The sequence below is a fragment of the Syngnathus leptorhynchus genome, chromosome 13, assembly GCF_054491065.1.
Source record: "Syngnathus leptorhynchus isolate UIUO chromosome 13, UIUO_Slep, whole genome shotgun sequence".
Taxonomy (NCBI): Eukaryota; Metazoa; Chordata; class Actinopteri; order Syngnathiformes; family Syngnathidae; genus Syngnathus; species Syngnathus leptorhynchus.
The window spans coordinates 11,011,404-11,037,594 of NC_141207.1; the positions used below are offsets into that span (position 1 = coordinate 11,011,404).

General features: G+C 47.2%; 3 protein-coding genes across 10 annotated transcripts; 2 read left to right on the forward strand and 1 right to left on the reverse strand.

The window, feature by feature from the left end:
• The first annotated feature begins 103 nt into the window (after nucleotides 1–103).
• Nucleotides 104–5,980, forward strand: ankmy1 (ankyrin repeat and MYND domain containing 1). Its single transcript, XM_085928770.1, has 18 exons — nucleotides 104–476; nucleotides 893–1,039; nucleotides 1,111–1,305; nucleotides 1,473–1,714; nucleotides 1,839–2,055; nucleotides 2,285–2,443; nucleotides 2,596–2,886; nucleotides 2,982–3,169; nucleotides 3,245–3,416; nucleotides 3,507–3,647; nucleotides 3,721–3,828; nucleotides 3,996–4,103; nucleotides 4,190–4,312; nucleotides 4,568–4,669; nucleotides 4,824–4,971; nucleotides 5,117–5,174; nucleotides 5,239–5,390; nucleotides 5,575–5,980. Exons 1-18 carry the CDS (start codon nucleotides 267–269, stop codon nucleotides 5,736–5,738), a joined length of 2,925 nt encoding a protein of 974 aa, XP_085784896.1. The 5' UTR covers nucleotides 104–266; the 3' UTR covers nucleotides 5,739–5,980.
• A 117-nt stretch (nucleotides 5,981–6,097) lies between these two features.
• Nucleotides 6,098–25,994, forward strand: nek1 (NIMA-related kinase 1). Of its 8 annotated transcripts, XM_085928764.1 has the most exons (36): nucleotides 15,861–16,013; nucleotides 16,281–16,429; nucleotides 16,503–16,599; nucleotides 16,684–16,781; nucleotides 16,892–16,975; nucleotides 17,075–17,142; nucleotides 17,252–17,338; nucleotides 17,610–17,664; nucleotides 17,828–18,028; nucleotides 18,104–18,176; nucleotides 18,418–18,569; nucleotides 18,662–18,718; nucleotides 18,832–18,891; nucleotides 18,973–19,020; nucleotides 19,202–19,279; nucleotides 19,404–19,540; nucleotides 19,639–19,755; nucleotides 19,823–19,925; nucleotides 20,098–20,184; nucleotides 20,497–20,580; nucleotides 20,660–20,737; nucleotides 20,884–20,979; nucleotides 21,068–21,196; nucleotides 21,269–21,322; nucleotides 21,414–21,711; nucleotides 21,990–22,106; nucleotides 22,313–22,471; nucleotides 22,944–23,129; nucleotides 23,242–23,344; nucleotides 23,498–23,616; nucleotides 23,704–23,912; nucleotides 24,043–24,194; nucleotides 24,275–24,630; nucleotides 24,719–24,852; nucleotides 24,931–25,063; nucleotides 25,379–25,994. In XM_085928764.1, exons 2-36 carry the CDS (start codon nucleotides 16,313–16,315, stop codon nucleotides 25,420–25,422), a joined length of 4,170 nt encoding a protein of 1,389 aa, XP_085784890.1. In that variant the 5' UTR covers nucleotides 15,861–16,013; nucleotides 16,281–16,312; the 3' UTR covers nucleotides 25,423–25,994. The 8 variants fall into 8 exon arrangements, with proteins under 8 accessions (XP_085784885.1, XP_085784890.1, XP_085784886.1 ...); XM_085928760.1 differs by having other exon boundaries at nucleotides 16,892–17,142; XM_085928763.1 differs by having other exon boundaries at nucleotides 16,892–17,142; nucleotides 21,600–21,711.
• Nucleotides 7,370–11,157, reverse strand: LOC147047731 (Krueppel-like factor 2). The gene is made up of 4 exons (XM_085928097.1): nucleotides 10,533–11,157; nucleotides 9,581–9,786; nucleotides 8,484–9,297; nucleotides 7,370–8,385 (listed from the first exon to the last, which is right to left on the reverse strand). Exons 2-4 carry the CDS (start codon nucleotides 9,638–9,640, stop codon nucleotides 8,210–8,212), a joined length of 1,050 nt encoding a protein of 349 aa, XP_085784223.1. The 5' UTR covers nucleotides 9,641–9,786; nucleotides 10,533–11,157; the 3' UTR covers nucleotides 7,370–8,209.
• Nucleotides 25,995–26,191: the final 197 nt, after the last annotated feature.

Sequence of the window (26,191 nt, forward strand, 5' to 3'; positions counted from 1 at the left end):
CGAACTAATAAACACACCGACTTGCTCTGTCTGCGACTTCTTCCGTTGCCCTCTTGGGGGTGGGGCTTGGATGATGGGGGTGGGGCTTGGAGGATGGGGGGTGAGCCTAAGATCTCTTTGCCATGACGCCGGTTGACTTCCACAATAATGCCAAACAAAATGTTTGAAATGCGGCAGCGCACTTGTAGCAACACATACACATGAAGGCTAAAGGCTCGTCAAAGCTCCATCGGTCCGCGGGCCTTATTCTTTGACTTCCATTTGGAATGTTGTCAAACCGACGAGATGTTGCAATGGCCCGGGGGGGACGAGCGGCGGCGATGAAGCCGCGGCCAGGGAGTCCCAACAGAGAAGTCGGCGAGGTGCAACGACAAGGTTTTGGTGTCCAGGAGTTTCTCGACGGTTCCAAATATGAGGGAGATTTCGTCGATGGCCTCAAACACGGCAAGGGAAGGTACAGCTGGCATAATGGAGAGGTGAGATGAGATGACACGGCCAAAGAAAGAGCCACCATGGAAACTAATAAAGCCAGGGAGAAATAATAGTGTGCATTACGGTAACGCCGTCACTATTGCATGCAAGTCAGTCAACAGAGAGAGAGAAACTAAATGCAAACTCATTCATAATTGCACCCAGAAACGTTCGTGTAGACGCCTTGGAGAAATTCATTTCAATATGGTTCGAAAAAGCATTCCAATTGAAATGTCATACATAATCCCGCACCCAATTCCAACTCCAAAATTGTGATTTGGTTTTCCTCACATTGTGCTTCGTTGTTGCGCTTTGTGTTTTGGCAATGGGAAAAAAAAACAAGCTCTGGCACTTGGCATGTGTCAATAAAAGCTCATCTGTCTGTCTGTCTGTCTGTCTGTCTGTTTGTCTGTCTGTCCAGTTCTACGAGGGTTCTTTCTACAAAGACTACAGGCACGGCGACGGCATGTACTGTTGGCCAACGGGCAACAAATTCATGGGCAAATTCTACCTGAATTGGAGAGAGGGCTACGGACAACATCTTTTTTCCGACGGAGCCACATTTAAGGTGAGATCCCCATAATGCAAGTGCTGAATGGGACTTTCTGGATTGTAATGAAGTCTTCTTGTCCTTTTCAGGGCCTGTATCACGCCAACCAAAGGTTTGGTCCCGGTGTGCTCAATGAACCCACAGGATGTCAAGATGTGGGTCTGTGGCATGGCAAGCATCTGATACAGTTGTGTAACTCTGTCCAGAGCAGCTTCAGCCTGAAAAACTTGACTGAATACGCTGCCTACTTGGAGCCAAACATTTTGTGGCATCCTCACGGCCAGGTCAGTCGGAATTTCCCATTGTTTAGTCGTGTGAGTGGAAGCAGCTGAATAGGAGGGACATTGGGGCCAAGCTTTGGGAGTCTGAGGAGCACTTTGCCACACCCACAGCCTTTTGCACGTCAAAGATGTTGTCGCTATTATTGTTTGTTCATTTTTGTCTGAACCAGGGAGAGCCAGATGAGAGCTGGTTGCTTCATGACCGCAATAACGCTTTGCCCTGCGGCATTGAGAATTATTCCACGGACGGAGACCATCTCCCGTTGCCGCCAGGGCGCAGAAGAGAGTTTGACCGGCGTTTCTTTGAGCAGCTGTGGGAACCCAATTCTCAGGCGTATGAAAGTTACAAACGAGATCCGCATGACAATCTGCCCTTACGAGCCCGGATGCTGGCTCACATTCACAAGCATAGGTCAGTCAGTCAGTCAGTCAGTCAGAAAAAACCAACAAACAAACAATTGGTGTCAAAGCGCGCTTGACTCTCATCATTTCTGAATGAACAAAGGGCCACGTCGCTTTTTGTGTGTTTTGCTCAGAAAACAGGCTGAAACTTTGGACTGGGATGTTGCAGCAATTATTTCAATGGAGCGGGACAGATTTGGGCCCAAAGGAAATTTGGAAATCACATCAGAGCTGTTGATTCATCAGGCTTCCGTGGGGAAAGGAGCAGCCATTTTGAATATTCTCCTGGATGGCCTGGTTCACCCGGACGTGGCTGATTCTCAGGGGCACACCGCACTGATTGCCGCCACAGTAATACGCTACCGCTTTCTTTCTCGTGTTGTTTGAAAGCGCCAAATGAGAGGGAGTATTGACTTGGTTCGATTTTGGTCCGTGACTGTGGTTGACAATTGTTGCAAGTAGTCACATGTAAGTATTTCTTTCCGGTGATTTTCTTTCTTTCTTTCTTTCTTTCTTTCTTTCTTTCTTTCTTTCTTTCTTTCTTTCTTTCTTTCTTTCTTTCTTTCTTTCTTTCTTTCAGGTGAACTGCCACAACGACGTGGTCCAATTGCTGTTAGATTTGGGCGCCGACATCGACAAGGTGAATTCCGAGGGGATGTCGGCCTTGGCCGTGTGCCACGTACTCTACTATCCTTTTCAGTCCCTTTACACCTTTGACGGCCTTATATCCAAAACACAAGTAAGTACGCCGTTGTTGCCCCGACTTAGAATTCAGAGCCAGATTGAGTTTCCTCCTGGGTCGAGTCTTTCCAATTGAAAATAGCACATTGAAACGATCGACGGACGCCGACGCTCACTTCACAAAACGGATCGTACTTTTTTCTATTTCAGACGGCATCCACTTCCATATGTCATCAGATTAGACAGGCGGAGTCGACGAAACGTTCCCCCAACAGTAAAAAAGCCAGAGGGAAAGTGAGAACCCGGAGGGACGACAGCAAGGTAGAAGGCGGTGGCGATAAGATAAGAGAGTACCTTGAGGTTGAAGGGCTGAGGGACAAGGATGACAAGGCAGCAAACGAGGAGAAGGTGCTGCTTTCGGAACGCTCCGTGGAAGTCAAGGAGGGCCACATTGTGCTCGGCAGCGTCAAGTGGAAAGAATATTCCTCCAAAATTGCCAAGGTAGCGACGCGTGGCGTGAAATGATACACACGTGCCTTGAAGCAAAGCAAAGAAGCTCTTTCAACCTGCTGTATTTGATTCCTTCGACCTTGCAGCAGGAAAGCAGCAAAAATATGAAACCGGCGCGTTGTTTTGACTCTGCCTGCTGCATGTACAGCTACAGCATCCACGTCAGCGAGAACGTTCTGCAAGAAGCGGCCGAGGCTCTCAGCCACGCTTGGTTTCAGCAGCACTCCGATCACACTGAGGAGACTGTTCGCAAAATGGCCGCCATGAAGTTTGAGTAGGTCTCCGCCGCCGCTCTCCGCGGAGCTCCGTCCTATCCGTTGACGGCCGGCCGCGCTTTGTGTCCAACCAGGCATCGTGTTCGTCTGACCACGCTGAACCTGCTCTTGGATCGGGGAGCTGATCCCAACACTTCCAGAGTGCCTTTACCTGTTATCTTCTTGGCCATTTTGGCAGCAGATACCAAGACTGTCAAGAAACATCTACTGTGTGGAGCGCAAACTGATATTTGTCTCCCACCTGAGGTAGTAGCGTGCCAATCTGCTCCATGTCATTATTATTTTATTTTTTTTGTGCCTTGCGGCAAATAACCCACGGCCTCGTTCGTGTTGTAGAGAAAAGGCCTCTATCCTCTCCACGTAGCTGCGGCGCTGCCCGGTCTGGAAGGTCCCGAAATCACCAAACTGCTGCTGCACGCGCTGACCGATCCAGATGCGCGGGCATGCGACCAGGATGACATCTACCAACCGGACATGGTGCGCAGCCCACACGCACAGGCGGGCGGCTGACGTAAAAAACACCCTAGTAGGATTTTGCAATGTTTGCCAGGGTCCCACCATCACTCGCAAATCGTGGAGAATGGACGAGAAGCCACGGCCCAAAGAGGGAGGTCGGACGGCGCTGCACATCGCCTGCCAGAGGGACAGCGACTACTGTGTGAGTTCACCCGAGCCACACACACAACTCTGTGCCTGGCCACAAAAATGCACCTTCTAGTCCAAATGAAGAAAAAGACATGATGGGCAAATGAAGCAAGCTTCCTGACTCCAACCCAAATCAGGGTTCTGCCATTCCAACATCTTTGCCTGCTTCTTTTTGTCCAGAATGCCAGCAAGGTGATATCGCTCTTGCTCTCCTATAATGCCAGCACAGACTTCCTCTGGAGTGGCCATTCCCCTCTTTCGCTGGCGATCGCCAGTGGCAATAACACGGTAGCTAACTAGCTAGCGCGGGTGTCCAGTGTCACATAATGTGCCTCTGAGAATTGTCTTTCTTTTCCTGCTCTTTCTCCATGTAGGCGGTGGAGGAGCTGTTGAAAGGAGGTGTGGACCCCAACCTCACTTTGGGCCGTGGCGTGGGGACCGCCCTTTGCGCCCTGGGAAACTTCAACTATCGTTTGGATGCCAACCGACCAAAGCTGGTACTTACTTGCCACGTGCAAATGAAAGACATCCGTGCGAGTGGCTGCTCATTTCTTGCTCTCATAGCAGCCGCGATGCCCGTGTTATGTTGACACGAGTCGGATTGACGCGAGCTCATTGTTTTCCGAGGTTCAAGCAGATGCTAGGAAGCGACATGTGGAGGGAGCGTTTCAAATACGCCACTCACTCACCAACCCCGTGAGCACTCTTCCAGTCTTTTGTGTGTCAGTGTGATCCTCTGTATCCTCTCACAGCTGGACATGCTAGAGAAGGTCGGCGCGGACATATTGATGCCGGTTCAGGTGGGCGATACTGTCGGAACGGCGGTGGACTACGCGCACGTCTCCTTCAACCAGGTTACAAATTTAACAACCAAAGAATCTTGGCTGGGGATGTGAAATCTTTTTTTTTTTTCTTGCTCTGGTTTTGAGCTGTGCTCTCTTTTCAAGCACACCTACCTCCATAAATGTTTGGCATCAAGCAAAACCAAGCGTTCATGTTGCTCCCTAGGACTCTGGTATCGCCCACACTCCCTATCATGCTCTCAGCATGGAGGGGAGGGAGATGTTTAAAATACAGCGCCAGCTGCTAAGCATGATGGGAAGTCTGCTGAAGAAGACTGTTGTCCAGAGAGAAAGGGAGCATCTAGTACGCATTGGTAAGTCACGAGTCCGACAAAATGGCATCTTTGCGACGGAAGGGTATCGCACGCCGCCACGTGACCAATGGCTCCTGACTGAACAAGCGAGACGTGTGCGCAAAACGCCTTTGATTGATTGGAACTTGGATATTTGTCCTCACAGATAAAGGTGCCATTTATTTTGATGGCAAAATGGAACCTCCCACCGGATTAAAACTAAGGTACTGCGAAAGCTGCATCTGCCGCTGCAGTCAGTTCTTTGAGTGTGGCGCAATCTTTTCTTAGGTCACCCTTTAAGTTTTGCTACCAGTGTGGTCGCTCTGCTGCTGTCAAGCTAACTGCTTGTACTCGCTGCCACAAAGTCTTCTACTGCTCCATGGCCTGTAAACTTATAGCGTGGGATGAGAGGCATAAGGAAGAGTGTCTGCGCGAGACAGGTAGGCCCAAAATGACAATTGCGTATGACCCATTTCAGCTCCAGTTAAATCAGAATCACAATCTTGAAATTGGAAAAGCATTTATTGAACATTTTTCAAACAGTACCATGTTGAAAAGAAAACGCTCTCCTCACACTCCTTGTATTTTTTTTTTAAGAAGGGCTCTTTATTTCCTTCAATTCAGGATCTGCTCCGATCACTTTTGAGAAGAGAGTCATGTTTCAGACCAAAAAAGGACCCAAGACTGTCATCTTTGCTACAAGAAGACCATATCACGTCCAGTTTATTGAAGACAATATCGTAGAGTGGCCATCTATCAGCGTGAATGAAAACTACAGCTACAACTGATATATACAAAGCACCCAGAGCGATCAAATAAAACCTTTTTACTGAACAGAACTTGTTCCCTCCCCACACTGCAATGGGGAAACATATCATGGAAAATCCACTTTTTTAGCTTTTAAATACATTTGATTGTGCACTCGGGGTTGTAGAGAACTTTCATCTAATCCCTCCCTCCAGGTGCTGCAGAGATACTTTTACAATCTGGTTGGGGGATATTTTTGGTTCCCTTCAATTATATCCATTTTCTATGACGTTTTTTTTTTTTTTTTTTTTAATCGATTACATCCATTGGGGCGGGACTACCAAACGAGGTCGTGGGTGCGGCCAAACAATGTGGCAGGTGCGGCCAAACAAGGTAGCCGGTGCGGCCAAACAAGGTAGTGAGTTCGCAAATCCGCCATCTTTATTACTCGGAGAGACAGACTGTTGTAGTGCAAACGAGTCAAGGATGCCGAGATGGAGACCGTTGTCGGATGCACCAACCGTCCGTCCCCCAGCATCAGAACCTAAAACAAGTGCCTAGTTGACTTTCGTTTTTTTGTCCTGCTTGTCTGTGCGAAGAAAAGAAGCATTTCAAGGACGAGTGTTGCAGACATACATCTCTTGTCAATTTCGAGAAGGATTCGCCCAAAGTTTCAGTTCCTTCGACCTATGGAAACGACGGACACACCAGATGAATGACATACTGTACACTAGTCGCTATTGAGTGCCACCTCGTGGATTGATGGGGTAAGGAACCAAAACGATTTTTTGAAATGGCGCTGTATCATCAATTATGGATAGCGTTGGACTCGATGTGTTGCATTGACATTCTAGCAGTTTATTGGTAAGAACTCTTTTTGAAGCTGATGCAATGGAACGCTCGAAAGAGGTCTCAATTGAATGGCTGTGTTATGTCACGAATAGGTGAATTGAATTGAGGATTTAAAAAAAAAAAGCACTCCAAAAATTAGAATAAAAAAAATGTTCGCTTGTCGTACCGAGATAAACATTTAAAGCTATTCTGTGTCACCTTACTGTCGTTGTACAGTAATGCAATTGTGTTGCCATTCTTTTTTTTTGTGGACACGTTACACAGAGGGCAGGCACACCCCAGCGTTCTTCCTACAGCTTTTGGGAGTTTACGTGTTAGTTGTTGAAAATAACCGACATTGTTTTGTGTTGTTGTCTGTCTGTACCACACACGCATTTTCATGGCAATTTACACACAATAGCAGCACAATTGTTTCAGCTTGATGTTTGTTTGGGGCTATTTCACCTTTCATGTCAGCTGGTTGAACCGAGGTGAGAAAAAAAACATGCGAATGCTGGTGGAGCAACTCATTTGCAAAAGTGGGTGGAGTGCATGCCTGTGGTTTCTCTCGCGCGCCAATATTGCTCCGACTGGAGCCTCACATGCAGTGTGACCGACCGCCCGACCGGTCGTTTTAACACTTTGAAGAGCCAAGCGGCGCTGCTATTTCCCACCGTGCAAGTTGACTAAAGGAAGCTTCACGTTGCTGGTCATTTGCATCTACTGCATATGGATTGGCAAATGTTCCATTGAACTTGCACACGTTCTTTTGTTCCCAATTACCTGGCCAAAACGAACCCAGTTGCAGCGACTGATGACAACTGAGAGCAGATGTGGCCGGCCACAAACCAAAGCAGCTAGCTCTTCAACCCTTGAGAGCGGTCACGCTGCTTTTTGGGGTTTGTCTTGCTCCCTTTGCTTCTGAGCTCGTGTTCCACTCTGCGTCTTTGCATCCAAAAGAAGAGCTGGATGTCATCACATTTCCAGCTAGGTCTTAAACTAAAATGTGAGGATTTGTGAGTAGTACATATGTTTAGGTGTTGATATGAGTGACGTATTTGAGGCGCTTCCCCGTTGATGTGCTTCCCAACCAGTAGTTGGCGTCGTCTTCCCGTCATTCCCACACTAAAGTAAACAGCAGTTCCCTGCACTCTATTAGCCTGGAATTAGATATATACGTGCATATATATATGGACGTATATAGACGCAACGTGCGGATAGAAAGTGGCTTTGGCTTGTATATGCACTTGTCCAGTTGTGTCTGGCAGTTGTCGCTGTGAACTTGGATGTATATTGTATGCCGTAGCTGGAGAGCCATCAGTTGTTCTCTGATTGTTTTAATGATACACAAAATATGACAGCCAAGTTTCTTTCTGTCTACGAGGGGACGTTGCGTGAAAAGCAGTTTTGCAACAAAACGTTGTCATGCTCTTGTCCTCGTCTCCTTGAAGTCTTTTTTTTTTTTTTTTTGCGTGTCCCGTCCACCCCGGCCGGGCTCCTTCATTCTGCACGAAAACGTTGTTGTCTTGCAGTTGTCTCGTCATCTTTGTATCCGCCGCGCCTGTACACACGTGTCTGACGTGACGGAGGAGCATCAGCAGCCAGCTCCCTGTGCTGCTGACTTGTCATCTGTGACACTTGATGCGCTCTTAAATTAAAAACTATGTGCAGCACACGCACATCACATGTGTCTTTTCATGTGCAGCGCCAGGTGGTCAGAGCGCGAGAAGGCGCGCTCACACAAATGGCACTGGAAGGGCCTGTGACCGGTGTGTTTGCGGAAGTGGCGCGTCAGCTCGTCGGAGCGAGCAAATTTCCAGCCGCATCCCTGCCACATGCAGTGGTAGGGCTTCTCTCCTGCCGAAGACAACAGATGAGTCAGTGACATTAGAACCAACGAGGGGGGGGGGGGGGGTCGGCGACGGCTGCATCTGCAGCGGCTGCTGCTGGCTTACCCGTATGTGTCCTGAGGTGCGCCTTGAGGTGCGAGCTCTTGGTGTAGGTCTTGCCGCATCCTCCGTAGGTGCAGGTGTGGCTGGCGGTGCGCTTGCGGGGCCAGGCGCGCCGCCCTCTCCTGGCCTTGCCATCCATCAAGTCCAGCGGCGACGACGGCGGCGTCATCTGCCCGTACGAGGCCGGAAAGCAGATATGCGCTCTGGAGGAAAAGTGAAAGTGGAATTGCCGCTCGTCCGAGCTCTGCGGGAAGGCGGCCATCTCGTCGGGGCTGAGGGGCGGCGTCAGGTTTCCGGCGACTCCGGGAGGGGAGCTCGCCGAACGGGGCTGCGGGTGGGAGCCCACGCACAACGTCACGCCGGCCTCCCGCTTCACCTCGCCCGAGGCCCGCGGCACGTCGCCGACCCAGGGCCCGTAAGAGTCGGGCTCCGGCTTAATCCACGGGTGCGCCGCATAGGAGTCTGCGAAGCGAGCTCCAAAGTCGTGGAAAGCCGACGTGTCGACCAAGAAGTCGCCCTGGATGCTTCCGGACCGGAGGCCGTCCACGTCCGAGTCGCACCGCAGCAGCTCGCTCATCAGGCTGCTGCTGTATGCTGGCGGAGGCTGAGCTGGCTGAGAGGGGGCGTCCGGCAGGGACGCGTAGTCCTGCTGCTGCTGCTGCTGCTGCTGCTGCTGCTGGTACCCAAGAGCCCTGCCATCCAGAGTCCGCTCGCAGGCTGTCATGGAGTCTGCACTCATGGCACTGTAGGCCAGGATAAAGTCCAAGTCCAGGAAGGTGTCCAGGTCGTCATCATCCTTTGGAGCTCTCCTCCAGATCTGTGGAACCACAGCGAACGCACGCACGCACACGTGTGTCAACATTGACATCCTCTTTCCAATCTGCTCCTATCCCAGATGAGTGCAAAGTCAAGTGCTGGACAACGGAACCGACGCTGGCCATCTGATTGATGGCTGTGCTCACTCAATTTACCTTCACAGTTTAGTGTGACACAAAAGAAGAAAAAAATCCACATGCAAACAGGACATGGAAATTGAGCACTCGAGCACTCACACGATTGGTGCCCCCGAAACAGAAAGACACTTCAACAAATGGACTTACTTCTTCCCTCTGCGTGGAAAAAGTGGAGAATGAAGGTAGAACGGTTCGAGTCAAAGCCATTTTGCTTTGTTGCTTCAGTCACAACAAATGAATCAAGACGAGTGCAAAGGAATGAGTCGGTCGGTCGGTCGATGGTGGCGTCCGCGCAGATGTGTGCCGGTGTCGGGTGGCCGAGCCGCTTCCCGGGCCGGGCCAGGGGAGGCGATCTGAAAGCGAGAGAGAGGAGCAGGGCTGGAACGTCGGCGAGGAGCAGGGCCGGAATGTTGGCGAGTCCCCGGCCGGGTTGCTTTTAAGCTACTCTGGGACGCAAAGCTGCCCCGCCCAGCCACTCTGGTGCTGCCCAGTTGCTCTGGCCCCTCCTCCGCAGCAGCACAAGTTATCAAGGAAGTTTTTTCGAAAGCTGACTTCATGTTTTTGGTGGGGCACAGTGTAAAAATGGCGAGTGAATAAAAGCATTTGATTCAACCCGAGAGCAGCAATCAGGCAGCCTGACGCTCGCTCCCCCATCCGTCTGTATAAGGCACCTTTTCTTTCGAGAGCGTCTTTCACAAATGCGGCCCTCTCGCTACGCATCCATCTATCTATCTATCTATCTATCTATCTATCTATCTATCTATCTATCTATCTATCTATCTATCTATCTATCTATCTATCTATCTATCTATCTATCTATCTATCTATCTATCTATCTATCTATCTATCTATCTATCTATCTATCTATCTATCTATCTATCTATCTATCGCAGCCTGATGCTCCCCCATCTGTAAGTTTCTTTTTTCTTCTTTTTCTTCTTCCCCGCCCCGGTTTGTCCTTGCCCTCAAGAAGGGATAGCTTCAATATCTACAACGAAGAAAATTTGGACTTGACCTGAGTTGATCCTTGCACCGGTGCTGAAACTGGTTGTGTTGCGTGCTGCGATGGAAAGGAATGTCAATGCCTCAACGTACTTACTTTCTTGACATTTGTTCAAAGGCATTGTTCCCACTGATGTCAGTCAGTTGAAAACCTTCAAAGACATCAGCGGGTGTGTCGCGTCGTCGGGTTGTGTCGCTAATGACTCCATCGGGAGGGATCCTTTGAGTGCAACTGGAGGGAGGAATGTCTCGCGTGCATGTGCGAATGAGTCAGAGGGCAAAGCAGGTAGGTGGCTGTATGAACCAGACGTCAAGATGGGCTCCGATCCAACCTTGGCTCGTTGCGTGACTCATTAGGTTAAGGTGAGTGCCGGCCGGCCGGTCGGCCTGCCTGCCTCCGCACATTCGACCAAATCCGGCCAGTGCGCTTGTTTCGGGGGTGAGCTGGCCAGACAGGGCCGCGGGTGCACGACATCCCGGCGGCCGGACATCACGTCGCCAAACCAGTCCCACGCTGTTCCGTGCGCTACAAATACTTGCTACTGCTACGTACTCCAGCGAGTACTCCCACTCAAACATGAACACGGCGGTACATCTTGTGGTGGTGGTGTAAGCGCTGCTCCTGTTCTAGGCCCTGGTACTTGGCTACCTTGCTACTCACAACGGGACATTTCCCGCTACTGGCAGCGGTACCGCATACGGCATACAAACACTGCTGCCCGGCCGGTTAGGGTTAGTTACTTAGTCCATTTCCATGGAACTGGACCATGCATATTTGATTCTATTTGGTCTTTTGTGTGAACCGGCACGAATGGACTTGTCCACCTTCATGTTTGTCCCGTTCGTCAGTAGCGAGCGAGCGAGCGCTTGTCACATCCATGTGCCAAATCGAGTCGAAAGAGTAGCTAATTGCTAATGGCTGACAAATGCCACGTCGGCGACAACATCAAAGCTTCGTTCGTCACGAGGAAATCTCTTACACTTGCGTTCGGCGTTACCACAACAAGCGATGTTGCCGTGACAACCGGCTGGCACTCAACCATCTTATTATGCCATTTGACGTTGTAATGTTTTTGAAATTGGCCTTACAAGAACGTCCAAAGGTGTGGCGTAGTTGAATGTTTTGACTCATGTCTATTTTTTATGTTGCCATTGAATCCCTTTTTGAAATCACCTCTGTTCTTTGCCTTGTTTTTTATTGGTTTATTATCGGTTTTTAACAGTGTCTGTTTTCAAGTTTTTCCTGTCTTTGTGTTGAATGTGTCTGTTTTTCAGTGCTAAACGTGCTAACCGTGCAGTGTTGCTGCTACATGTAAAGTATTGTATGGATGGATGGATGGACGGACGGACGGATGGATGGATGGATGGAAAATTCCATCTTTTAGTGGTACTTTTTTGAAGTCCCCTACGCTGTCATTCCAACTTGTTGAAGTTTCGAACAACTTTGTTTTGTTTTGCCAGCGCGTCCTGTTCTCTGTCCCGGCCAGGACTGCGATGCGAGTGTGCTTGCGGCGTGAGCTTTTATAGGCGGGTTATTTTTAAACGTACGCCCCCTTCCTCTGGTTCCCCTAGTTCTCCCGGTTCCTTATTACCGAGCTTCCTCAGGAAGTGGGTCCGCTTGGAAGGCGCTTCCCGCCAGCAAGCTCCGCAGGAGAGCCCCTTTCCAGTGGGAAGTGACAGCTCACGCACTTTCCCGCTTTGGACCGTCTCCGAGGCTTGTGCAGTTGGAGAGAAATTGAGCATTTGCTCTTTGGTCAGTCGGTAGAACCTGATTGAGTTTTGTCCTCATGAGAAGACGAAATAGCCCTGATTTATTTGGATTTGATTTGTTTTGTGGATTTTCAAAAGGGATCACTTTTTAAACACAAACAGGTCATCTGTGGCGCATAGCATCACACTGACGTCATTGGCACATCCATCACAGCGCACGTGCCTCTGTGATTTCTTGGTGCACCGCCGTTTCCGGAGGCCCCGAATGCAGCGGCGGCAGCTGTGCGGGTTTCCCCCTCGGTTGCCGTGACGACTGTAATCCCGTCACCATAACAAAGCACTTGGCGCTCGCTCGCTCGCTCGCTTGCTCGTTTCCTCCTCCTGGTTTTCCCATTTGGGAGTTTTGCCAAAGATTCCTGGAAACAATTGTCACTTGATCATCCTCCCAACGTTGACTTTTGCCTGTCAAGTTGGTCCCAATGCTCATTGTAGGTTGACTTTGATTTTCTCCCTATCTTGTGGTGTCCACTTTATTGTCTTATTTGATCACTTGCATGTGTGTATTGTCAGAGGACCTGTTTTCCTGACCTGCCGTTTGCATCACTTTGAGTGTGACGCGCTGGCCAAGCTCTGTGCGGCGCACGCACACACACACACACACACACACACACACACACACACACACACACACACACACACACACACACACTAGTGGTGAACTGAGGTGAGGTCATGCTCTCTCGCTCTCTCCAATGGTCTCACTTGCTGTTTCCATGTGTTTCCCCTCACTCACACAGTCCACATAAAAGCTTTGCCAGCTCAATGCACGCTCAATGCTTTTCAATATGAACACACACAGGTATCATCACTTCAATAGCAAAAATGAGAAGCACAAGTAAGGTGTTGCGCACAGGACATGTTGTGTCAAATGTTGACAGTCCGCTCCATCTTGCTAAATACCAACTGTAGCATTACCAAATATGCCGTGAGCTGGTATACCTCATAAATTGATGAGTCTTTGCTTTGCTCCTACTGTTCCCCCTTTTTCCTGACAGCAGAACGTGTAGCGTGTGCATCACCGCTCGCCATCGTTCACGACTTGAATGTGAGCGTCCGTCCGGCCGACACCTTCTTTTATACGGCTCACCAAAATAAGAGCGGCCTGATTGGCCCGCTCGTGAATCGTGCGCCGCCATTTGGAGACTCTCACTTCCTGTTATGTGAAAGCTGTTTCCTGTCGATAGCGCTCTTGCCTGTGTGTGTGCCACTCGATAAATATAGATGTCATATATTTCACTCATGATTGATGGTTTGAAACAGTGATGTGTGGCCTTTTTCTAGCTGTGAATTGCTGCTGCCGTTTGAATGATGTGACAGCAACTTGGACGTTCAAACCTCCATTGAGCTTTTTTGCTTTGAATGTTTGAGCTCCACGGATGGATGATGCGCAACACACTACACCCTACTCTTCGTCCTCCTCCCTCATCTTCACGCGAGTCAATCCCTGCTCTAGCGCGACAAGGCGAACGGAGGCCACGTGTCCGCGTATACGTTTGACGGACAGGCGCGTCAAATCATCAGGCGTGTTTTCCTGGTTCCCCAGAGCAACGGGCCCTCCACACACACTGGAATTTGACACGCTTGCAAGCCACCGCTGTCACCCAAACTCTTTTGATGCTTTTGATTTGACAAAGTACAAAGCCCATCATGCTGCAATTTCAACAGATGACTATTTGCAGTTCTTTACCAGCAATGAAATGGATTGGAACATATATTTTTGAGAGCTTGGTTTCAAAACATTGAAATGATTCTCTAACAGTTGATGACTTGTGCTTATTCATTTATCATATCATATTTTACAAGTCGCGGAAAGTGCTTTTTTCTGCTTGGAAGAGCAATTTATCGGCCAGCATCCATATCATTCCACGGCAAGCGAATGCACACTGTGGTCACGCACACCGCTGGCTGCAGCGCTGCGGATCCATCGGGGTTCCCCCAATATCTCCGGGGGCCTTCTGATGACTTCCACATGTCTGGCAGCCGCCAGTCGGCCAGCACTGATCCCTTTTTTCTCATTAGTCTGACGATTCGGAATGTGCACACATTTTTCTCCTTCTTGTTCCTCTTCTAATATTTCCCACTTTCTTCATGCCATGCCCACACTTTATTTTCTTGTTTTTCTTTGGACGTTGGAGATTCACGCGCGCGCGCACACACACACACACACACACACACACACACACACACACACACACACACACGCACCAACTCACTTGGTCCCATTTCACAATTCAAACGTCACTGATGTTTTGTTTGAAAAGATGGAGTCATGTTGTAGAGCTCATGATTTTTGCTCTTGCTGCACCCTTGCATCATCTACACCCACGCACATCTACACGCATGCACACACAAACACACAATCGTCCACTTGCACACATTTGCACATGTATACTTAAATGCATAAACGCGCGCACATGCACACGCCTACGCTCAATGTTGGTATATATTGTCAACGACAACATCCAACATTCTCAACACTGATGTTTTGTTTTTGTTTTTTACCTCCACCAGGGATCTTATCGTTTCATTGGCAGAAATAATAATGATGAAAATATTGGGAAATCTGTCTTTTATTATGACGTGTGGTCGTTTTTTCTCGAGACTGTGCTGCGCTGTGCGTAGAGTTTTGCCTTGAGCCATTAAAACGAAGGCAATACACAAGATTAGAAAAGGAGAATGATGTTTTTGCACATTTTGCGAGCCGAGCCGAGGTGAATGACATCCCCACCAGACCGGATCACTGCTTCAGCATTGGGCCTCTCTTGCCAGGCAGGCTAGATCTCCAACACTCACAATTGTGTGCGTGTGTGTGTGTTTTCAGCTAACACAACATCACCTGCTGGAGCTTAGCCTTTGAAGTCAGCACACATGATGTGAAAAATAATAATCAGTCACAAGCACAATATTAGGACGACTAATACGAAGATTTCAGCTTTCCTGGGAATTGTCTGGAATCCGGAATGCTGACCTGCTCCGCCAAACTGGGATTGACAGTCAGGAATTCAATCAGCACAAACATTCTGCTAAAAGAACTCACACATGCACACCACACCCCAAAAAATCATTTTTCTTTCCCTATTGAATGGAATAGTAAGGCCTTTCCTCTGGTCCAGTCTTCCCAAAGGTGTTTTTTAAGAATTAAAATTGTAGAAAGTTGTTTGTAGAGCAATATTTCTATCTGGATGTGGGCCGCCCTGTTGAACATTTCACCTTACTAAGTCATGTTTATTTGGAAGGCTTGAATAAAATGCGCAAATCAAAGAACCTGCATGATGCCTAATTTACTGTTCATACATTGAGGATGTGTTGCGGTGTTCGCACGGATTACTTGGGTCCTCCGTGAGAATATGGGAATACAAAGCAAAAAACGTGCCCTAAAATATTCAACCTGCTAATAGAAGCACGATGGTATAAGAAATCCTAGGGATACATTTGGATATCTTTTAAATGTAACGGAAAAAACCCCCACAATGTTTCGGTTAGAAATATAGAAAGCACAAGGTCTCGTGGATATCAATATAGGGTTAACTACGTAGGAAATCTGAACCTATTGTGTCTTCATTTGGCGTTTGGTTGCTATGGAGAGTGTCCACCTAAAAAAAATGGTCACGTTGTGTGGGTTGTGCGCGTTGATTTGCCATCATAAATGACGGGCAGTCGTTTGAACCAGTAGAATATCGCCAAGCTTGACCATGGCCAATAAGAAGGAAGCTCTTGACAAGCTAGCCAGCTAGCTAGCGGTTAGGTTGAACGCAAGCAATGCAGCAGATCAACAAGAGGCCATGTCAGCTCGATAGAATAGTTAATGGTAAGACAGATATGACTTGCGTCAATTGTATAGATTTTACATCATTTAACAGTAACGTCTTTATACGGTTGTGGTCGTGTGCTGGCCTATTTTCCATCATCCTGTGGCTAGTTCAGCATTTACGTTAGCTGTCTTGCTATCCATCACTTGAGATTTTCATGTTGCAGGGATGCTGTGAATTGCATGACCCAAATTCAGCCGCTCTTATTTATGCTAGCAGCATTTTTGGAAGGTGTTTCCAAGTGTATTGAATGAGTTTATTTGCAGAGCCAGTCTGAAGTGCCACTCATGACGTCAACATGGACAAGTATGAAAAGGTGAAGAAAATTGGGGAAGGTTCATTTGGAAAGGCTGTCCTTGTCAAAGCCAAGAAGGATGGGCACCAATATGTCATCAAAGAAGTCAGCATATCTGGGGTAAGCTTTTCCAATAACGTGTACATTCTGCAACTTTGATATGGATCCATAACCCATCTATTTATATGATTAGATGTCAGATAAAGAGCGACAGGAATCTCGTAAAGAAGTTGCCGTTCTTGCAAACATGAGTCATCCAAACATTGTCCAGTATAAAGAGTCTTTTGAAGGTACTGGAGATTGATCCAAGAATTGTGCATAATTCCAATGATGTTGTTTTAAAAGATTTTTTTTCCTCATGCGTGCCATGACAGAAGGGGGGTGTCTGTATATTGTTATGGACTACTGTGAGGGTGGAGATCTCTTTAAGAAGATCAATTCTCAGAGAGGCATGCTTTTCACCGAGGAGCAAGTAAGTTCCAAAATGGGAATATGAGTGAAGAGTGTTGAGGACACATTAATTGTTCTTCTCTATGAAGTTGTGCCAAACATGCTTGATCCTGAGAATGTCTTCCCTTCTAGATTCTCGATTGGTTTGTGCAGATATGCTTAGCTCTGAAACACATCCATGATAGAAAGATCCTTCACAGGGACATCAAATCACAGGTGCCCAAGGAAGCACAGAAATGCACTTTTCTCAGACTTTTTGTGTTCGGCATCAACGCGACAAAATATTCAAATTGTGTGTATGCTGTCTTTCCACAGAACATCTTTTTGACAAAAGATGGCACTGTGCAACTTGGCGACTTTGGGATTGCAAGGGTGCTTAATAGGTATAGAAGCTACCAAGAAAAATGAAGTCGTCATTTGGAAATCACAAACATATCTCATGTTTGTTTGTTTGTTTGTTTGTTTGTTTGTTTGTTTGTTTGTTTGTTCCAGCACGGTAGAACTTGCAAGAACGTGTATCGGAACGCCTTATTACCTTTCACCGGAGATCTGTGAAAATAAACCGTACAACAACAAAAGGTAATGGATGGCCCGCCACTGCATGTTTCGGTTCACCTTGCTAAGTAAGCAAAGCAGAATGCTCAAGAGTTAATGGAGTCCACGTGAAGCATTTTGCATAAGCTAATGCTCTGCCATCGCTGTCAATTGCATCTTGCTGGCTGATTCAGTCCTGTACAATTCACTTTGAATCATGTATTATGAAATCAGTATTGTCCTTATCCCCACTCTCTCTCTCTCGCTCTCTCTCTCTCCCTCTCTCTCTCTCTCCCTGTTTTGTCTCCCTCTAAAGTGATATTTGGGCTCTGGGCTGTGTCCTATATGAGATGTGCACCCTTAAACATGCTGTAAGTATTCTGGCAGACAGAGTTAAGCTAGGCATCTGGACAAAAGTAAGCCTTTGCACAGGAATAGGACAAAAGTAACACAAAGCAATGTTTGCTTTGTCAAATTGGACTTGTTTCTTTTGTCAACCAATCCTAAGCATGCTTTGAATATGTATCTGCTCAGTTTGAGGCTGGAAATATGAAGAACCTGGTCCTGAAGATCATCCGTGGCTCATACCATCCTGTGTCTGTTCATTACTCCCAAGAACTGCGCACTCTTTTGGCCCAGCTTTTTCAACACAACCCTCGAGAAAGACCTTCAGTCGGCAGCATACTGGACAAAGCTTTCCTCTCTTGCAGAATCCCAAAGTTCCTCACCCCAAAGGTGTGGCAAAATTCTAAGCGCGACCGTTGTCAGGTCCAAAAGAGTTCTTCTTTTTCTTCTCCTACCTTCATTTAGGTTATTGCTCAGGAATTCCGCCACGCTTTCATTCACAAGCAGCCTAAAGTAGGCGTCCATCAGGGCTCGGCAGGTAAGCCAAGCATTTGGGCAAATGAAAAGTTTGCTTGATGAATTGAGTATCCGTTTGTTCTTGGATCCAGCCTTGTATTTGCCAAAATCATCCATCCATCCATCCATCCATCCATCCATCCATCCATCCATCCATCCATCCATCCATCCATCCATTTTGTGACAAGGGCACCAGACAAATCCCCCTGGTGCTCCACGTTGCAAGTGATTGATTGTTTCATGTTTTTGATTGGACTTATCAGTAGCCAAGCATCCGGCCCATGCTTCCATAGCAGCATCCTCCGCGGGCAAAATTACCAAACCGGAATGCAAATACGGAGTGCCTTTAACTGCCAAGAAGGTGTCGGGAACAATCAAAGCCAAAGACAGGAGGACGGCTATTAAACTTAAAGCGGTTAGTAGACTACATGCTACTACTTGCTGAGCCCAATCGTCAATAGATTTGGACGTGTGAAAGTTGTCGCCCGTTTCCTCTGCTCTGCTCAGGCACCCGCATCCGTCCACAGAAGAGTAAGTCAAGGGGAAGAAGAGAAACGCAAACAGGTACGCACGCAAGCGCACGCTCGCATTTTGCTTCATTTCCAAACGTTTCCTTTTGAGGTACCGACTGGCACAGGTTCATGTGTTTTTGTGACCAAATTAGTTTTTTATCTCAGGACATGATCCGAAAGAGAAGGATGGAGTTGATTGATAAAGAAAAGAAACAGCAAGAGCAGGTACACAAAAAGACACATTGAGAGAGAGAGAGACTTTGACTACGTATTGCTGTCAAATGCACATTTCTGTGTTCCGCTCAGATGTTGTTGTTGAAAGCAGAGCAAATGAAGCGCTACGAAAAAGAAAAGGTGGGTACGCATACCTGGCACGTGGGCGGTGTAGAAAGATAGACCGACCTACCGACCTACCGCCTGTGCACGTGTGACTTTGTGTTTTCCGTCATGTAACTTAGGAATTGTTATCCAGTTGACGCAATGAAACTTGAAAATGATGTACTGACACGCCCCTCTGTATACTCAACCATTTCAGATGAGTCGCATTAACTATGCCAGGGAGCAAGGCTGGAAAAATGACATGATGTCAAGTATTGGAAGCCCAGAGAGGAAGGTATTTGTTATTTGTGATGTATACGTCCCACTCTTTTAGATTCAGTCTATATATTTATATATATTTTTTTATTTGATGATACACAGATATGGAAACAGTAAGTAACCTTGTCCTCCAAACAAAGTGTTTTTTAGGTGGTGGAAAAAAGGCTGCAGGTGCAAGCGCTAATCCTTATGAAAAGTACCACGGCGCCCTCGACCAAATGGCTCAACGACATTCAATCGGCGGGGAGGGATCGGCCGGGCCGGGCTCTCCCGTTCGGTAATTTCTCAGGCGTGGCGCCGCCGTCGTCGTCCTCCCTGTCAAATCCATGCGTTTGTTTGTTTGTTTGTTTGTTTGTTTGTTTGTTTGTTTGCAAGTCGTGTCCCGGCCGGTCCCGTGCTTCCCGATGGCCGCGGCCCGCTCGGCAACCCCGACGCAGTCAAAAAAGAACTACAGAGACTGGAGGACATTTCCAAACAAGCCCATATGAGCAGGTACCGTGCGCAGCCTCATTCAAGCAATCGCACAGCTATTTGATTACTTACCGTGTCGTGTTCTTAGGCTGAGGACTCCTATTCCCGTCGAGCGAGCGTATCAGGTTGAGGAGTTTTTACAACGTAAAAGAGAAGCCGAGCTCAACAAAGTCCGGGCCGAAGGGCAATTGGTGAGCGTGTTTGATTTACCCACCGGTATATGAAAGAATTAGGGCTGGAACGCTTCGCAGTCAATTTTAAAAACAAAAACACTGACCTATATTTGTAGTTGTTGAAAACCTCCAGACAAAGAAGATGACTCATTTATACATTTTATAATGCCATAACATGAATGGTAAACAGGGTACTGGTCAATACGGGGCGCTAATCTATGGAGCTCAAGTTGGTTCGGCTCGTTTAACGAGGCCTAAAGTCAACAAAGAGGAGCAGGTAGGAGCACCTTCCTCAATGCTCACTCTCCCATCTAGCATGGCTTGTCTTTCTCATCGGACATCTTCACCGTCATCCCTGCCCCTCGCCGATATTTCAATCGAGCAACCGACATGCTTGCACAGCGAAAAATGCACTCATGCATTTTTATTATTTATTATTTATTTATTTTTTGGGCACAAAAATACATTGATCCATGTCCCTTTTTTTCCCCCTTATTTGCTACGAACGTACACACTTATTCTATTTTTGCTCTTAAGCTTATTTCAAATACTTTTTCTTTATACCCATTGTAATTGACGTCTTTGCCAGGAATACTTAACAAGGCTCAGGCAGATCCGCTTGCAGAATTTCAACGAGCGCCAGCAGATCAAAGCTCGACTTCGAGGAGAGAAGGTAGGTTGATTATTTCATGGAAACATTATTTTGCAGACCTTTGAATATCTACTTCTTTAGCGTCTTTTGTGCGTTTCAGTACGATAGCGACGGTTCAGACGGTCAAGAGTTGACCGAGGAGGCGGAACTCAGGCGCAAAAAGATAGTGGCTTTTAAAGTGAGTCTGCTTTTACATTTTCAAAGAAAACAAAGAATTAATTGCCAATACAGCTCCAATAGGTTCAAGGTAAACCACATTAAAATGTCCAGTCGAATCTAGAATGATTTGTCCAAAAAATGAACACGATTTGATGTCCATTCCAGGCCCAAGCTAATGCCCGTGCCGCTGTATTGAAAGAGCAGTTAGAAAGGAAGCGGCGAGAGGCTAATGAAAGGGAAAAGAAGGCGTGGGATGACCATGTAAGTACTCTGTTTCCTTCTCACAGACAGACAGACAGACACACAGACCGTGCGTCAAGTCTAATGAACTGAATGTCAATTGTGCAAGTTTGCAGCTCAGGAAGACGTCACGTCGACGACCTCGCAAGCCACGACTGTCAAAAGCTCGGTCCTGCCAGAATCTCAAGCCCCCGCTCCTGTTATACCCATGACTGTCGCCTTGAAGAATGTCGGAGCGGTTAGTGCTCTCACTCCCTCCTCACGCAACGCTGCAAACCATTGCTTTTGTTTAAATTTGCACATTTTGCAGATGATGCCGTTTAAAGAGAACCTACCAGGCACAGATGCTGTCATGGTTGTTCAGGTGTGATTGCCCCCCCCCCCCCCACACACACACACACACAAAGTTTGTACTTTGAGAAGTTGCATTCTATATTTGTCGTCCCCTGTGTTAGAGTGAGAAGAAGCAGATCTTGAATAGACTGAATGAAAATTTCAAAGCTCAGAGCCCTGCGGATAATGAATATGTCAAAGCTCAGAGCCCTGCGGTGAATGAAAATTTCAAAGCTCAGAGCCCTGCGGATGATGTGCTGGAGTCAACAGCGACTGCAGCCAAAGAGCAAACTTTGGCTTTCCAGCAGAAAGTGGCTGACGTAGAAAATCATCATTCCGCTGAAGACCGAAAGAAGTGCGATCCGGCGCAAGCGCCTGTACTTCAACCAACCTCGGAGGATTCGTGTGCAACCGCATCCTGTGAGTGGAGCTTCAAATAGCTTGCTAGTTCTTCCCCCATTTTTTTGTGTAACACAATAATATACAGCATTGGATGACTTAGAAGTTAAGCTTCAATTCATGTCCAAATATTTGAATGTTGACTTTTTGTTGTTGTTCATTGCACCCCTCAAACTGATGAGTGATCCATGAAGTTGGGTTATTTTGTGGCTCAAATAGAAATTCCTGGGGCCAACTTTTTCTTTTTTTTCAAGGGTCTATCTCGTTTCAAGAAATCATTTCTTCCCTTGCTGCTTCAGTGTCTCCAGCAGATGGTTCACCTTCTGGCGGAGACCGGAAGAAATGGGATGAGGGACTTCCGTTTGTTCTCTGTGTAGCCCAACAAACCCTAGAGGAAACATGCATCCCGACAATAGGTGGGTTACTGTCAAGGGGATCAACTCTGAATTGTACTTTCAGCAATAGCGCGCATGGTGTCGTTTGTCGTCGTAGCGCAAGTCGCGTGATTCTTGACAGATTCTTGTCACTTTGAGTTCAAGCAAATGTCATTTGCTCACCTCCACATACATTGGCCAAATTGAATTTAGTCGTTTTCATCAAATGCGCTTGTGTCTAATCTCAGAACAAACTGTGGGTGAGGTGATACAGATGGCTGAAGGTCAAAGGAAACTTTGGCAAATGAGTCCAGACTGTCAGATCCTCAAAGTACTTCACGAAGCAGAGGTTCAGCCGCTCACTCAGTCCTTGGAGACGCTGGGCGTAGAGGCCTTCCCTAGCCCCGGTTAGTATCGGAGTCTTCCTCACACGTGGCTAGGTCAATTCCGATGGCGTCATCATAATACTAAACAAATATAATTAGGACTTTTCAATTGCTTTCTTGTTGCTTACTGGATTTTTTTCTTCTTCTTCTAAATCTAGTTTTGTAGTAGTTCCATCTTGGAAATGCACATCTACTGTTTACGGCTATGATTTACTGACTGCCTCTATACTGACTGACTTTATTATTATTTTTTTTTATTAGCTTGTCACGCCAAACAGCCAACCATTCTCAGGTGTTCTGCACGCTCTGAGGATATGCTCGATGGTTTATCCTTTTACCACCCACAAGATCGCAATTGGTTGGACTGTTTTTGGCGTGTAATGTTAGGATTGGTCTCCTTAAGGATTAACGGGGTCACGACGAGAACGTTCCTAACTTGACCCCGCTGTATGAGCTGCAAATTGACATCCTCAACTCACCCATGTCTTCTCAGATAAGCCAAAGCAGATTGTCGCAGAGCTTGCAATGGCAATGCCCCAAGAGGACGTGAGCTGGAAGGACAGGACGCCTCCCATGGTTGAGGCCGAGGTACAGACGGAACGTAGTGCCTCCTATCCAGAAAATGTTAGTGAAATGAAAGGACACGTACAGCGTATGTCAAGCATCGCTGAGATCCAGGGTGAGTATTTCATTTGATCATCGTTCTTCTTTTTTTTTTTTTTTTTTTTTTTTTTTTTTTTTTTGTTCAAAGTGGATTGATGGTACAAATAATAGCGTTTATATCTTGTTAGATCAAGATGTGGAATTAATGGTTTTGGAGGATGTTCCTAAAGCATCACACATCTCAGTGGCTCTGCTGCATCACGCGTGGGAGAAGCAAGACCAACAGCCACTGTAACTAGTCACTTCTCTTTGTCAATTTGATAGTGCGGGCAGACAAATTGTGTGCTCGTTCATAAATTGGATAGCGCCCATCCAAGGCTCCCCATGGTTTCATTAAATACGTGGTCATTTCAACTCTATTTGAAGCGCTGGGTCTCCCCCCAGGTTACCGGAGGACGATCCAAAGCAAGGAGCAGCAGCAGGGATGGAGGCTGAGGGATTACCGGAGGACGATCCAAAGCAAGGAGCAGCAGCAGGGATGGAGGCTGAGGGAGAACTTGATGGTCATCAAAGGCTTTTGATGACATTTTACATCCAGTATATCATTTGCTCACCACTAATGGGAATCCATCCACGGTCATTGTTTGCAGGTTTCTCAGAGCCCCTGTTTGTAAAAGCGTGCTCTCCGGCTCACAGACGCACGTGCGCTCTGGCCCTCCTCTCGGCTCAGGCTTCAGTGGACCAATCCTCTCCTCTGGTATCTCGCTCGCGCTCCGTCTCGCCTCTACACTCCAAGCAGCAGCAGCGTGCTCTCCTGATCGGACTCTCGACAGGCCTGTTTGACGCCAACAACCCCAAGGTGTGACCAGTTGATATTTCAAATGCGTGACGATATTTTGTGGCATTTGAATTCCATCGAGCAATTGACGGAATTGGGATGACGACCTCTAAAGTCGGCAGCATTTGTTGATTTGACATCGTACCGGCAGATGCTGCGGACGTGCTCGCTGCCAGACCTCAGTCGAGTCTTGGGCGCTGAGCGAGACTCTGGCCTTGCGACGGAAGACGGCGTCGCTCCAAACGGCGATGGGGAGGACGAGGATCAGGACCAAGCCAAAGACGACGAGCAGTCGGAGACAGAGTAAGAAAAGCCCACTCGAGCGTTTACCGCCGCGTCGTTCGGCGTCCGTCCGTCGACGTAAAGCCGTGCCTGCTTATTAGTGCATACGAGGATGAAGACCTGCAGGACATCAGGGCGTCCATGGAGCGACTGCTGCAAGAAGAAAGTGACCTGATGAGGAAACTTCCACATGATGGAAGAGGAGACTTTAATGGAAATGCTACAGTTGGCCGAGACCGAGACCTTTTCAACAGGATCGTTGTAGAACTTGAGCAAGGAAACGATAGGATGGCTGTAGGTGAAGATGATGATGTGGAAGAAGAAGAAGAAGATGAGGACGAGGATGACGAAGAATGCTCAAATGGAAGTGCCATGGAAGCAGGAGAGCTGCTCAGCAATGGCGCGGGAGAAGAGAACCGCACTCGCAAGCAACAACTTGATGAAGAATGGCAGTCGGGTGAGAGGGCGTTTTGCAACAATTCTGCACAATGACCAATATACCGTCACGATCTGAAAGGTGCATTTGAAATGATTCTTTTTGGTAGACAACAGTGAGGAGGACCCGGAAGGACAGAGTGAGCTTTACGACAGCATCTACAGTCGCTTGGAGGAGCATCGCTTTAACTTGGAGCAGCAGATAGGCTTTGAGAAATTCATTGAGGCCTATAATCATATCAAAGTGTGCAATGCTTCTGAACGTCACTCATCCATCCATAAGCCATCAAACACCCGACTGTATCGTACCGTCTTGTTTCAGGCGATACGTGATGATGAAGATGATAATATCGACCTGGGCTCCAGTTTGGCCTTTCGCATTTTGGGGAATGAGCACCAGCATCTGTATCCAAACATCCTTCATCTCGTGATGGCAGATGGCGCGTACCAAGAAGGTCAGTGACCTTTTCAACACCGCTACTTCTTTTATGTATGTAGATTGCCAAATGCTTTTGGGGGGAAAGATTGCACTTTTTGTCTTTTCTTTTTTTTCCTCTTGTTCGCAAATGCCCTCAAACAACAAAGACAAATAAGTGTTGCCTGGAAACGTTGAAATGTTCCTCACCCGCATTGGTGCAAGGACGCTCATTGGCTCAAAATGCGACAATGACCTGCGCAGCACACAGAACTGCGCGTGCTAATCGATGGCCTCGTCACATTGGCTTTCTTGATATTTCTTAACAAGCTTTTCTGTCTCTCTTCTCTTTTAGGCAATGATAAGCGTTTAGAGCAGTGGAGCCACTGGCAATCCTGACAATTTGCTTTCTTCCTGCAAAGTGTCATGATGTTCTTTCTATCTGGCAATCCTGACAATTTGCTTTCTTCCTACAAAGTGTCATGATGTTCTATCTATAGTGTACAATAAAGCTAGAATGTTGCTTTGACTCTCTCAAGCTGTAGACATCTTAGACGCAGTGATTTCCCGAAACAATGATTCCCCCCCCCCCCTTGAATGAATGGAATGTGTTTGTCAATAAAAGCTGTAACATTTCACCATGCGCTGTCAAAAATCTACATGTAAAATAATTCTCTCTGGTGCTCCTTACCATTCATGTTCCAAATGACAGCCAGGTCACTTTCAGGATCAGTGTACCAGGAATGAGTTGGAAGGCAATTTTTCCTTAATTTTTTTCAACTATTTGTCACACACAAACTGATGTCTTTATTCCTCAGGTATGCAAACTAGGCTGCCCAATGGTGCCAAGGTAGTAAAGGTACTGTAGCAAGATTGCGGTGCAGAATGTGTTGAGGGGAAGAGTGACTTTTTCGGCTTCTATGATGACATGCAATTGTATCATGTTGAAATTTGTACAAAATAAACTTTTTGGCAATATGAGAAATGCTTCTTTTGTTATGATGCTTGTTAGTGAATCATTGTTAAATCGCAACTCAAAACTGGGAAAGTAACTTTTGAGGTTACAAAGTGAAACGTCCACTGTTTGCTTGATTGGCCCGATGACTTTTTGACTTGCTACTGATTGGGCAAAAGACTCAGCTAGGTCGGTCTGTCAGTTCAGTAACAA